Source organism: Sinocyclocheilus grahami, unplaced genomic scaffold (genome assembly GCF_001515645.1).
Source record: "Sinocyclocheilus grahami isolate Dianchi unplaced genomic scaffold, SAMN03320097.WGS_v1.1 scaffold202.1, whole genome shotgun sequence".
Taxonomy (NCBI): Eukaryota; Metazoa; Chordata; class Actinopteri; order Cypriniformes; family Cyprinidae; genus Sinocyclocheilus; species Sinocyclocheilus grahami.
The window spans coordinates 908906-922609 of record NW_015505381.1 but is presented as its reverse complement, the minus strand read 5'-3'; the positions used below and the strand labels follow the sequence as shown (position 1 = coordinate 922609).

Sequence of the window (13704 nt, the reverse complement as noted above, 5' to 3'; positions counted from 1 at the left end):
GGATAAGAGTCTGCTAAATGACAATGTAAATGTTACATTACAAAACAGTCATAGTTACTACATTCACAATACAGCAGAAACCTTTATTTACTTAACATTATTAAAGGCAAGTCAGATCTGTTTGAATGTTTAAGTGGATTCACAGATGCAATTCCTGCAGGTCGCTTTGGATAAAGAATCTGCTAAATTAATATTGTAGATGGCACATGTCAAGAGTTCTTCATATTGAAAGCAAAAAATGCTCAACATTCGGTAGCATGACAGAACATTAACTTAGCAAACGCCATCATGTCTTTAGTAGAGGTGTTATGGTAAAGACAAAGAGGAAAGTCTTTTCTAGAGAATTTCTTTAGCTTTCAGCATAATAGCATTTCAGATTTGACTTGTAAATGGACTTCTCAAAAACAAACGATCCAATCAGCATGAAGTCCTATGAAAGAAAATGACACCCAAAAGATGAAAGCATTCAAATTCAGTTCAGTCTCATTTATTTTCTTATGTACAAAAATGAGATCATATATAAACTTTACACAGTTCCAATATCTATTTTGGAAAAAGCAAATAATCAAAATCAAAAACCCGTTCTTCACATTTCTCGAGGACTTTGTACATATGTACACATTCTTCTAGTCTCATGTTTGTTAACTGAGATGAAGTACAAAATAAAATACATGACAGACGATAAAAGTCTCAATCCTGACTTCTTTTCTTTCTTTTTTTAGTCAAACTGACATGACAGATCTTCATTTATTCGATTTCTGTAAAGCGTGCAAACATAGCTTTCCGAACGGCATCTTTGTAAGTATCTGAAGCAGAGAGGCTGTAGTTGCTTCCTTTAGTTCCCAGGCCAGCACCCCTCATTCTCAACTGAGCCTGCAGGCAAGATGACAAAGATTCATGTCTTAGTTATGTCAAGTATCTGCACATAAAACTACTCAAGTGTGACCAGGATTCAGAATGAACCTTCTGCCACACCTGTATACAATTATTGAGTTGCAAAAACAACAACAAAATATTTGCAGCCTAGTTTAGTTTTCCCACTGCATGTGGAACAGCACAGGTCATCACAACGCTCACAACATCATTTATTGTGAAATAACACCTCTCAAGAATATAAAAATGCATCTTGATTTTATTTAGCATATTCAACATGGACGCAGGGTTGTTATATTTAACAAACTAAAACCATACAAAAAAAATTCTTAATTTTTTTTTATTGAAAAAAATAAAATAAATAATAATATATATATATATATATATATATATATATAAAAAAACTAAATTTTCAGCTACATTTTTTTTTTCATTTAAACAATGTACAAAAACAAGTAAAATAAAGAATAAAAATTAAGCGGATGAAAAAAAAAGACACAAAATTACAAAAATCAGTGAAATTAAAATGAAAATATACATTAAAGTTAAATATTAACTCAATTATACTAAAATACCACTGCTCAAAAGATGGATAAATCTAGGACACTTTGGATTTACAACTTTTTTGATGCTTGCCAAATTGTAAATGTTTGTCCATGCACGTATGTTTTTCATATACTACCAGACACCACCACCTACACTGACAAATACATTTATGCTAATTGTACAAGACACATTTGTTAAACTGAATACTAAGTATACCATGCTAACATGACTGGTCGAATGAGTCATACCTCAATAGGTGTTGTGATGCCCTGCTGGTTTCGACCCAGACCTTTGCCTTCCTTCCAGCCCATGGCCTGCAGCATCTTATTACCGATATTATCGCTGTTCAGACCATCCTTAGTGGGCTGTTCATAATTTCTGTAAAACCGCATGGCGCAAAATGCACTGTTATATTGCTGTTGCAATTGTATTGTATTAGTAAACATCTCTACTGAAACTTGCGAGTCAAAATAAACACTTGAACTTACACTACAGGTGCTGGCTGGGTAAACTTCCTTTTCTTGGGCACAGGGGGTTCAGGGATACCATATTTCTCTCTTCTCTCAGCAGCCCTGTCTCTGTACTTCATCTGTTCAGCACAAGGTAAAAGGGACAGGAGTGTCAGTTACATCCAGAAAATGCTCTTTAAAAGGAGGAAGTGTGGTTGAATTTATAATGAGGGCTCACACCTCTGTCTCTTTCCTCTCCAACTCCTCCAGTTCTGCTTCGCTCAGTTTGGCTCTCCTGAGAACCTCCAAGTTTTGCTGGAATGCACGGATGTATATATTTAAATATGTATACTAAATAAATGATCTTTCCAAACTTTTGACCTGTAGAGTGTTAAGATTTGTAATGTTTCTGAAAGAAGTCTCGTATGCTTACAAAAATACGAAGCTGTTAATATTAATTATAAGAAAATGAGCAGCAAATGAGCATATTAGAATGATTTCTGAAGAATCATGTGACACTGAAGACTGGAGTAATGATGCTGAAAATTCAGCTTTGCATCACAGGAATAAATTACATTTTAAAGCATATTCACACAGAAAACAATTCTTTTAAATTGTAATATTTCCCTATTAGTTTTTTTTACTGTATTTTTGATCAACTGAACGCAGCCATGGTGAGCAGAAGAGACTTCTTTCAGAAGATTATCTTATTCAGAAGATTATAATCTTTCATATTATTACAACCTTTTTATTTGTTAAAGAAAAAAACCCCATGGAATGAAATGGATTTTAAAATGTTTCAAAGTGATGGCAATGATTGTAAACCAACTCAAACAGCTCAGGCTCATTACCTTGTGCAGGTCTGAGAGCTGTTGATGGCGGAACAGAGCTTCTTTATTGGGGAACTGCCTTCGGCACAACAGACAGGCCATCTTTTTCCAGTCGGTCAGCTTGTCCTCTTTGTCATCACCCTCCGTGACCTCCTCAGGCTCACTGTCACCGCTGTACGCCGCCACCAGCCCCATCTGCAGCGCAGCACAGCGAGTTAAACTAATCATTTAACACAACTTCATAACTTGACATGATTTGTAATGGTGCACAGTGCATCTGGGACCTTTGATGAGGAGCTCTCTTCTTCTGTGGCCTCTGTTACAAGCCTCTCCAGTGCTCCTGTCTGCTCACATGCAAAGAAAACACACAAACCATGCATTATGACAAAACCATCACCACCATCATTAAAAGAGATCATCATCTAAGTGTCTTCAGCTTTCATACCTTCTTCTCAAAGAGAGTGAAACCAGCATCTGCTGCCGCCGCCTCCTTCCTCTCCTCCTGACTGATGGGCTGGAAGCAGCTCTTGAAGTTTTCTTTCTGTTTGTTCAGACTCTTGGCCCAGCGCTCCATGTCCTTCGCAATCTGACACACAAAGATATTTTTTAGTACCATTGGAGGATTGAAATAGCTAGATTTTTGACATTTTCTGAACATGTGAGTGCTGCCAGCATGCTGCTAGGGTTTTGTAAATGGCTGCTAGGACACTGCTAAAAGGTTGCTAGGGTGTTCTAATTCTATACAATTGTCTGATTCCTAGATTTAAATCACATGGAGTCTATCTGGGCTGCACAATATTGAAAATACATTTAATACTGCAAAATCAAAATTACAATACAAATATTAACATTGTTAATTTCTTAATGTTTCAAATTTTAAATCATCCAGCTTTTATTTTTGGTGCTGAGAAGCCGAAACACTGAATCATGAATTGCACACAGGGCTGGACGATGTGGCAAAAATATCAGATCACGATTTTTTACAGTCATATCACGATTAATGATTTTATCACTATTCTTTTATGTCATGTTGGTTTTACTAATTTGCAAGCTGTCTGAGCAGTACAGCCAAACTAATTTCCCCATTTTAAAAACAAAGCCTTACAAGGTAACAAAATATGAAATAAAATAGAATGGCAGATATTTAGGCCAAAGATACAAATCTTTGTCATCATTTTATCTTTGTTATAAAAAAATATATAAACAAAATAAACACATAATATACAAATAAAACAAACAGTGCTTTATTTTTCAGGTACAGTAGGTGTATTTAGCATAGCATTCAAGAAACTGAATTAACAAATATAAAAATAAAACTATATACATCAATTATATATTGATTCTTATCAAACCAACTGTATTAAAATTTCTCTTTAGTCAGGAGCAGTTAATGACTTTTTTCTTGTTTTTTTGTTTTATTAACATTAAAGGGATAGTTCACTCAAATTAATTCATTTACTCACTCTCAAGTTGTTTTAAACTTGAATGAGCTTTTCTTCTCTTCTGTTGAACATATTTTGAAGAATGCGAGTAAGCAAACAGTTGTTGGTCTCCACTGACTTCCATAGTAATTTCTTTCCCTACTATCAAAGTCAATGGGGACCAGCTACTTTTTGGTTACCCATATTCTTTAAAATAACCTCTTTTGTGTTCAGCACAAGATAGAAATGAATACAGGTTTGGGACAACATGCGAGGGAGTAAATAACAAAATTAAATTGTTGGGTGAACTATCCCTTTAATGACAAGCGGCAGCATGTTTACTACTGTTCCTTTAAGACCTGCACGCATCTAATATACAGGCATGCATCCGTTTTTCTCTCAACTGTTTACTTTCACTTTAGACATAACCAACTGTGTTTATATGTAAACCTTGTGTGTCTTTGAAAGCATTTGACAAGAAAGATTTATTAGTCCAGTAATCACACGCTGTACATTTTCACGCTGCAAGTGTACCATTACGTGCTCAGAAAAAAGCACATGTTAGAATAGCACGCGAATGAAATGCTTAACCGGCAAGGTGTTAAAACACATGGAAATTAACGAACTTTTTGGATTGAGAATAAGTGAGCGCAAGTCTACTGCTGAGGTAACATTTGAAGTGAATGTATGTCACGTTGTACAGTATATTGAGACTGAGAAGGCACCAGAACTGCAGCTGATAGAATGTGCGCTGTAGCACGATACTACTATATTTCTTCAAAAGCAGATCGTAGAGACATTTCAATCGTCCACGATCAAAAATCGTCATATCGTACAGCCCTAATTGCACGAATGTAAATGAACAAGCACTCCCGAAATTGCCAGTGCATATTTATATAATTAAATTACAGCCATCACAATTTGACCATTAAGCCACATGACAATTGTATTTCTATATCGGGATGCCCTACAGTCTATTTGATTTTTTTTCACCTGTTGTATTGACAAGCAAGCAAAAAATGAAGTCTGTTTAGTCTTAGAACACAGTAGTACTTTAAAAGCTTCCAAGCATATTGAATTATTACCTGCTGAGCTGTTTTGCTTTTAGGCTTCTCTTTCCTCTCCTTCTGAGGAGTGGACATGGCGGCAGCAGCACTTTGAGCCGCGCTGTTGGCATCCACTGCGGGCACATAGGCCTGCTTCTCCCCATCCCAGTACAGATACTGCTGAGTCTGGGAATTGTAGTAGTACTACAGAAAAACAATATTACTTAGAACCCTCTACACGCACTAAATGAAACAGTATTGCCTTGTTGAAAAGTGAATGGCATACGTACATGTGTGTTTGGGTCATAGTACAGGCCAGTGCTGGGGTCATAATAATACCCGGAAGACTCATCGTACTGATAAGATGAAGTGTCTGGGACAGCTAGAGGAAATGAGATGACAAAAGAATCAGAAATCTGTAGCATGTCTTCTGATTTGATGACGTGGATTTCGTGGTCTAGCTCTTACTGGCTTGGTTTTCCTGAGAGGTAGCTGTTGCTGTGCTGGTTGCCGTGACTGCAGAGGTTGCTGGGGTGGAAATGGTGGCAGCAGCTGCGAAGGGCTGAGCTTTGCCTTCAATCTGCAATGCCTGACAATAAAATGGGTTATAATGAGATAAGAACAATCTTTACACTAGCAGTGGTTCTCAAACCGGCCAAAGATATTTCTAGCACTTCTGCTGCAATGCGTGTTTTCTATACATTTTTGTTTGCAGAAACTAGGATTGGTAATACATTAAAATAATTACAAATAAATCCATCTAATAAGTTGCAGAAGTTTCAATAATTGAATGGGGGATGGGTTTTATTTTTTTCTACAAATTTCTTGGAATCAGCCGTTAAAATCATTTAGGAAAAATCTGATATTGGAATAGAGCTACTTTCACCCAAGTTCGCAGGTAAGCTATAAGTGATTACTGGATATTTAAGAATGTTTACATTCACAAATATCAATGATCAAGGTTCATCCAAGTAGAAACAATTATACGCACTATTAAAAATGACTGTTTATTATTTCAAGGACTTATTCCAGGTTGGGAAAACACACTAAAACACCAATAAAATGAAAGCAAATTTTAAAAACAAAATGCTTAAATCTTGACTTTTAGTCATTTAAATTTATTTTAAAGCCCACTTTGCCTTATTTGAAATGCTTTACTCATCTTGCAGCCCTTGGAAATTTGACAAAGCCCTCAAGTGCATCCTTGTCCCTCGTTAAAAAGTGCTGCACTAGAATTTAATAGTTAGTAATAGTAAAAGTTATCTAATAAATTTTTTTTATAAACAAGTCATAGCATAAAAAGTCACCTGAGCAGCTGGCTGGCCAATGATATGAGGCTGATAGACCTGCGCACTCTGAGAGATCACCACTCCTGTAGCAGCAGAAAGAACCTTCACACCTGGAGCAGCTGCAAATCCAAACATGCCAGTTTTCAACTTGGGAACTAGCAAGCACCACTGATGCTTTTACGTTCATAAAAGAACATGTGATCTGGCAAAATCCTACTATGATTCTCTAACTAAAATAAATAGGCAATGCCATGCGAATGCTACCTCCAAGTATGCCGTTAGCCTGGGAAGGGTCCACAGCTCCAGCCTGCTGCTGATAGTACGCCTGGTACTCCTAAACACAACAAACCCATCTTAGCTCAGCTCAATAGCAAAACGATTTATATGAATGCGCTGGTGTTTCAGATGGTGGTCAGCTGACCTGTGAATAGGGTACATATCCCTCCTGCAGGTAGCTGTATTCTGACGTCGGCTCCATACTCTGCTGAGGCTGCAAAGTGAAATATAGTCAATTAAACCAGTCATGCATGCATAATTCTGTTTTAACATTGAGGCATGGTTACAATAGTTGTTCATACCTGACTGGAGGACCACTGAGCAGCTGCAATGGCTGTACTAGCAACCGAAAAAGCGCTAACACGGTTCCCATCTGGCAATAACAGGTCCCTGAGAAACAAAACGGCATTTCAGTAAACTGAATTATTAATCAAGCTACAGCAAATGGAAAATTCTTCGAGCAAATCAACCGCATGAGGATATGAGTGAGAGATGCGTACTTTCGAGCACTCTTGGCGTAGTCGACACCAATAGTCTTCCCATCCAGCTTGAGAGGTGGCTGTAAGCCCTGAAGGATGGTTAGGAGCTGTGACGCTTCCTGCAAAAGCACAAACATCATCAAAATGTGCTAAAAATGGTACAAAAGTACATGCAGGTTTAATCTTATTGATTGTTAATAATTTTACACTGGTTTCCCCTTACAAGATCAATCTCTCTCTCTTTGTTTAAGATGATCTTTGGAAAAAAGAGATTTGTATAGACTGAAGAAGGGATAAAACAGGTACCAAAGGAGAGGCAAGTTGGATGAAGGCAAACCCTCTGTTCTGGCCCGTCTGTTTGTCCTTAATGAGGCGGATGTTGCCAGGCGAGAGGTTGGCATAGGGGGCGAGTGCCGTTAGAATGGCTTCAACAGTGGAGTGAGGGGCGATGTTTCTCAGGATGATGGCTGTCAAAACATGCAAACATAGCGTCAATGCAAAACAAGCACTGAACAACACACTACAGGTCATACCCGTATCAGCCAACATTTGCATTTAAATGATCAGCATCAGCCTACACTGGATAATTTTGGAACCCAATTATATGCAATTGACTTTTAGATCATATTTTTTTTGGAGCATCCCTAATTCTGAGGTGATATTTATGGAAAAGTGCTTACTATCGCCATAATAATCTCCGCTGGGTTGGGTTTCTGTGGTTCCTGTGGTGCTGCTGGATTCAGAATCTGAAAAGAAGCACAAAGAATAAAAGCACACTGAGTTTCTTTAAACACAGAAGCCTGATCAAACCACTGAAAGAGCCCCATACAAAGGCTTTGGGAAGGCCATAATAGATGATCCCTACAATCCCAGAGTGAGACTGTCCTCAAGTCAAAATGAGTGTTTTGTTTTTAAAATATTGGCATTAAGTAGGCAGGTACTGTAAACTAATAAAATGAGTGCTTATTATACCTTTTAATGCCTGATTTGACTAGCAAGCATATAAAACATTAAATGGAGCCATAATATAAGTTACCAGCTATATAAAAAAAAAAAAGCAAATACCAGCTATCATGAGTGATAAAAACAATTAATTACTATTATATATTAGTTTGGAACACTGTACATGATAACACCCCCATAAAGATCATTAGTTTAAAAAAAATGCTCCAAGGACATGACTGTGTTTGACTGGACCATCCAGATGGGTGCACACAGCGGTTTCCTGCTCAGGGAGCTACTTACCCGCTTTAGCTGCGCCACACCTGAAGCACTTCAGCCTCCTCCGGAAATTGTACAGGCCACACTGCAAGCAACCGGTCATAGTGTTTTAATTGACACTTCTGCTATGGGGTACCAGGTAACAAGCACACTAGAGTGGCTTGAACACTTACCGTGATGGACATCCACCAAGTGGCCCATTTGAAAAACTGACATGCTACATATATAACTAATTTTCCAAAACAAAGCTTAGCTAGGGATGTTTTGACAACATTTCTAAGACCTTAGATGAGTCATTTATTTTCTATAGTACCCATCATTTATTTTAATGCAAAATACAACTTAACTATACCATAGATTAACACTACCGTTCATAAGATTGGTGTTAATTTGTGTTTTTGGGAAAAAAAAAAAAAAAAAAACCTTATGCTAAACAAGGCTGCATTTAATTGACCAAAAATAATATTGTGAAATATTACAATTTAAATGACCCTTTCTATTTGAATATATAACTAATTTATTCATGTGATGCAAAGCTGAAATTTTCAGCATCATTACTCCTGTCATCAGTGTCACATGATCCTTCAGAAATCATTTTCTTATTTCTTATAATTATTAATGTTGAAAACAGTTGTGACGCTTCATATTTTTGTGAAAACAGCAATACATTTTTAGGATTCTTTCAAAGTTCATTTATTTGAAATAGAAATCATTCTTAACATAGTAAATGTCTTTACGGTCACTTTTGGTCAATTTAATGCAACCTTGAGTAATAGAAGTATTACCCCCCCCCCCAAAAAAAACAAAAAACACTGAACCAGAACCTCTTTAAGAATACTTAAAAATATCTAATAATGAAATTTCTGAATAAACCGGAACAATACTAGACATGAAACAGTTCAAAATCTTGGGAAGCCCATGAAACTTACTGAATTGCAGAGCCAGTCCTCAAACTTGTGACGGTTGTTGCTGTAGTGCATGGCAACAGTCTTGCCTTGAATGGACAGCCGTTTCTGGAAAAGGAAGAAAGGGTTTGGTTATTTCCTCTATTACGAAGGTTTAATTCTCAGCCCAAGAACAACCACATTAGCCACGAGGGTTTAGGGTGAGGATCGCCCGGGAGGGTTTAATGTGTAAGATGGTGTGTGTTTGGGACCCGAGTGTCCGGATGGGGCCGGAACAGTGTAAAAAAAAATAAAATAAAAGGCACTCCTTTCTTAAACTGGATGGGGGGGACTTTCAATACGAGGCATAGGCTTACCATTTACTTTCTCTGCGCAAAAACTATTTACTAGTAAAAACTGCTCATATTTTAATAGTGATGTCCATGAAATGGGATGTTAAATACAGCACCAACAATTCTACTTCTAGCCTCGAAACCTAACATCTCTTATGGAGGGGGGCAAAAAAAAATAAACATTTTTAGAGTATGACAAAAATTGTGGCGTAAAACCCATTTGAGTCATTCAAGTCACACCTGAACTGTAATATCTACATCCCTTTTTTTTTTCCAATCAGTGATTATTTTACCCGTGCTAACAAACAGAGTTCTGGTAAAGTTAATAACATGAAGCCAGAGTATCCATCAAATGGCTCTTTTATGTTTTGGTCACACCTTGCCTTCAAAAACAGCGGCTTTGGTCCATTTCTGTCCATATAGTCTGCTGGGGCAGCAACTTTGTTTTTTGCTTTCCTTCCATTTATATTTTCTATTTAATTTGCATTATTCCCCAGGGCAAAAGCTAGACTTTGTGATTAGGAAGCAACCTGATTGGTCTCCATCCATCGGGTAGCATCTTGCAAGTGATAAAACTCCACGAAGGCGAAACCTCGGCTTATACCTAGAGAGGCATTCAGATATACAGACGGGAGGCGTGTTAGTTTATATGGTTCAGTGGTACAACATTCAAACTCTGTCTCAAACTGCTTCGTGACCCCCTTGTAGGGATGATGTAGGGGGGTTGCCTGGAAGCTTTTACCATAGCAACAGCAGCTTATAATATTCTAGCTGTTGGTCTAACATGCTGAATCAATAATCAAAACCAACATTCATAAACATAGCTAGCATTAACAAGCAAATAATCTTTATGAGACAGATACTGCCATCAGATTGACTTTTGGATGATCTTTAATATATTTGTACTTAAACAAGATAAAGAAGCTACATGACTGAATCTATGTTCATGTAACTTCAATTGGCATAAATAAAACTGTGCCAATTTTGAGCCACACAAAACCCAGACAAAACTTACCTCCAAACATGTATCAAATGTACAACCTTTTTCTTTTTTTTTAACTCCGTAGTCTGAAAGGGTAAAACTAGACATATAACATGTTGCCATGGCAAAAGGCGTTTGAGCGGAAGCAGGTTGGCCCAGTGGACACAGGTTTGTTTGGGAGAGGAAGGATCCGTGGTACATCAGTCTCACCTGTTCTCTTTTTCATCAGCCTCACGTCCATTGGCTTTGGCCCCTCCAGCTGCTCAATGGCTGCTCGAATCTGTGGATTACAAGGAAAAGTCAGATCAAGTTTGCTAGTGTGTTTGCTAAAACCAAGCCAGCTTCTAGTTCGACTTTCATAGTGAAATCCAGGATAAAATATCAAATTTAAAAAAAAAAAAAAACGTATGCATTTTTAATAATTCAGAAAATAATTTTAAACACTGGTTGGAATTTACAAATTTGCACTTTATTTTTAATATATTTATTAAAATAATTTAATATTAATAATAATGCTCACTGAAAAAAAAAATTTCATGAATATTTACTGAATTAATTTGTTGTTATTATTATTATTATTAATTCTGGGCCTAAAAAATAAAAAAAATTGCTACTATTATTATTAATTATAACAATTCAGAAATTTCCATGATACGATATTTTGATTCCATGCCTGGAATGCTAACTAAATTTATTCACAGCCTATGGAAATATTTATTAAAATGTTTGTTGTTGTTATTATTATTATTATTATTATTATTAAGTGCAAAAATGTCCATGATATAGATTTTATTCCAGTTCTGAAATATTTGTTACATTTATTTATTATTTGTTAACTGAAATTTCCATGCAATTTCAGAAAACTCCCTGATATATTCAGGTTTTCCAATACTATGGAAACCTTTTAAAACACTGCTTTTGGGTGGGGGAGACAACAACAACTTACATCTGCCTCTGACGTGTTCATGGGCAGACCCCGGAGCATGATGGTCTTGCTCTCCTTCTCGTCAGCTGGGTCTCCTCTGTAATCATGCTCAGAGTAATCACCATCCGAGTGGTGTCCATCATCGGACCCGTCACTGCAGCGCCGCTTCCTTCCTCGCTGTAACACCAGTGAGATTTGGTAAAGTTAGCATCATTCTCATATCAAAAGATCCAATAAACAAATACATATATCGGTAGCCCTCACCTCAGGACTGTCCCTGCTCCAGTATCGATCACCTCTGTCACTTCGTTCACCGTCGTAGCGGTCACTTCTGCGATCGTCACTCCAGCGATACGAGTCGTATCCACGGTCATCACGATCTCGTCGGTCCCTGCGGTCATCATCACGATACTGTTCAGAGCCGTACCTGCCGCTGCGTTCTGTGCGGCTAATCCTAGTTAAAACAATATTTAATGAACATTATTAGGATGTCAAACATTTAAATTAGGTTACAGCAAATCTACCTAAATAAGCAAAACCTTCATAAATCAAAACACTCACCGTTTATCTGCACCCATCTTTTGTTTCTCAATATAAGGACTGTTAAAAATATATATATTAGTCAATATATACACTGAATATATAACACACATAAAATAAATCAACACACAACAATAATAGTTTGTTGCACATATCACAGATATATGACATTATAAAGCCTTGTGTTGGAATTACAAATTTATAAAAAATACAAATTCATGATAAATAAATTCCACGGTACATAAACTAACCAAATGGTATTACCATTTGATAAGATCACAAAACTTTTGTAGAGGAAATACTATGATACTTATATAAGTTGTATATCCTCCTGACTACTAGCTATGGAGTTTTGTCCTCTGTAGAGGACATTATGTTTTAGTGATTTCTCTGAGATGTTACATGTCACAGTTTTAAGTCTGGATGTCCTGTACAGAGCACATTCAGGGCTTTTCAGAGATACCAAATGATTGGAAGTTTCACCACGACCACCCCCTCTCCTTGGTCTTTAAAAATGGCTGACATTAACTTAGTGATAAAGTGCAACACCCTTATGGAAATATGATAATATTTTGTAATCATCACTTAAATCTGACCAATTTTCAAATAGTTTGTCATAAATCAACATCTCAGGAAAATGTTATGGGGCTTCAAATCAAAATATGACCTTCTGTTATGAAACAGGCCATCGATTTCATACATGTCCACTTTAGAGGACACCAGGACTTAAAGGATGTTTATTACACATTTTGGGAGACACAACTAATGAAGAGAAAAAAAATTATGTATTAAATATTATGAAAATCTAGCTAATTAACACTCCCATTATTGCACTTATTTGTTCATTCTATGTTGCCCCAAAAACACATTAATATGCAAATTAGATAGTTTATAGATACATTGTATATCATGGAAAAACTTGTTTATGGCCATTTTACATAAAGAAAAATGTTTTTTTAAAATATCTTTCATAACATAGCTGAGAATCGTCTTTATATAAAGTTCCCTGGCAGTCAGGACGATATACGTTAACAGGACAAGACTGAATGCATTCCAATGGCGCGGTATTTATTTTGTAATTCAATGTAACGTTACTTACCAGACTACCATGTTACATGCCCAATACAAGATATATGTCATGGTACATGTCTAAAGACCGTATGGTAGTAGTATCATAATATGTTTTGTTCGTGTGGTCTCCATTTTCGTTATGTGAGAAGTTCGGTAAGCTACAGGAAGACGCTTCAAAATGGAGACCGTGTCGTCGGGTTGTCGTTGAAAAAGGCGCAAAACACGCACCAAACAACGAAAACTTACCAAATATATTTCAACGAAGCGTTGAAAAGAAATATTTCTCATATATACTGAGAAATCTAACGACTGCTAGTCTGCCCTTCTCGATGAAAGATCCCACTCTTCGTCGGGTCACTCGATGTCATCTGCTGCTAAAATGGTCTACGAGCTTCTCCTTCCCAGAATGCCTTTTGGTGAGATGGCGTGTTTTGTTGCTGTTGCGTGATGGGAAATGTAGTTTCTTTTAGCCGTTTTCGTCGACCGTTCTTTCTCAAATCAATGTCCAGCTGTGACATT

At 36.9% G+C, this 13704-nt stretch overlaps 1 protein-coding gene across 1 annotated transcript; it reads right to left on the bottom strand.

Annotated features, from left to right (window-relative positions):
- Nucleotides 1-471: 471 nt before the first annotated feature.
- Nucleotides 472-13605, bottom strand: rbm5 (RNA binding motif protein 5). The gene is made up of 25 exons (XM_016285818.1): nt 13432-13605; nt 12136-12174; nt 11839-12028; nt 11596-11751; nt 10860-10929; nt 10198-10271; nt 9360-9443; nt 8455-8515; nt 7890-7955; nt 7516-7676; nt 7231-7328; nt 7033-7120; nt 6876-6944; nt 6719-6788; nt 6473-6573; nt 5634-5754; nt 5456-5547; nt 5205-5369; nt 3144-3284; nt 2983-3042; nt 2720-2893; nt 2109-2183; nt 1908-2008; nt 1668-1797; nt 472-873 (listed from the first exon to the last, which is right to left on the bottom strand). The coding sequence occupies exons 2-25, from the start codon at nt 12150-12152 to the stop codon at nt 748-750; spliced, it is 2490 nt and encodes an 829-aa protein (XP_016141304.1). The 5' UTR covers nt 12153-12174; nt 13432-13605; the 3' UTR covers nt 472-747.
- Nucleotides 13606-13704: the final 99 nt, after the last annotated feature.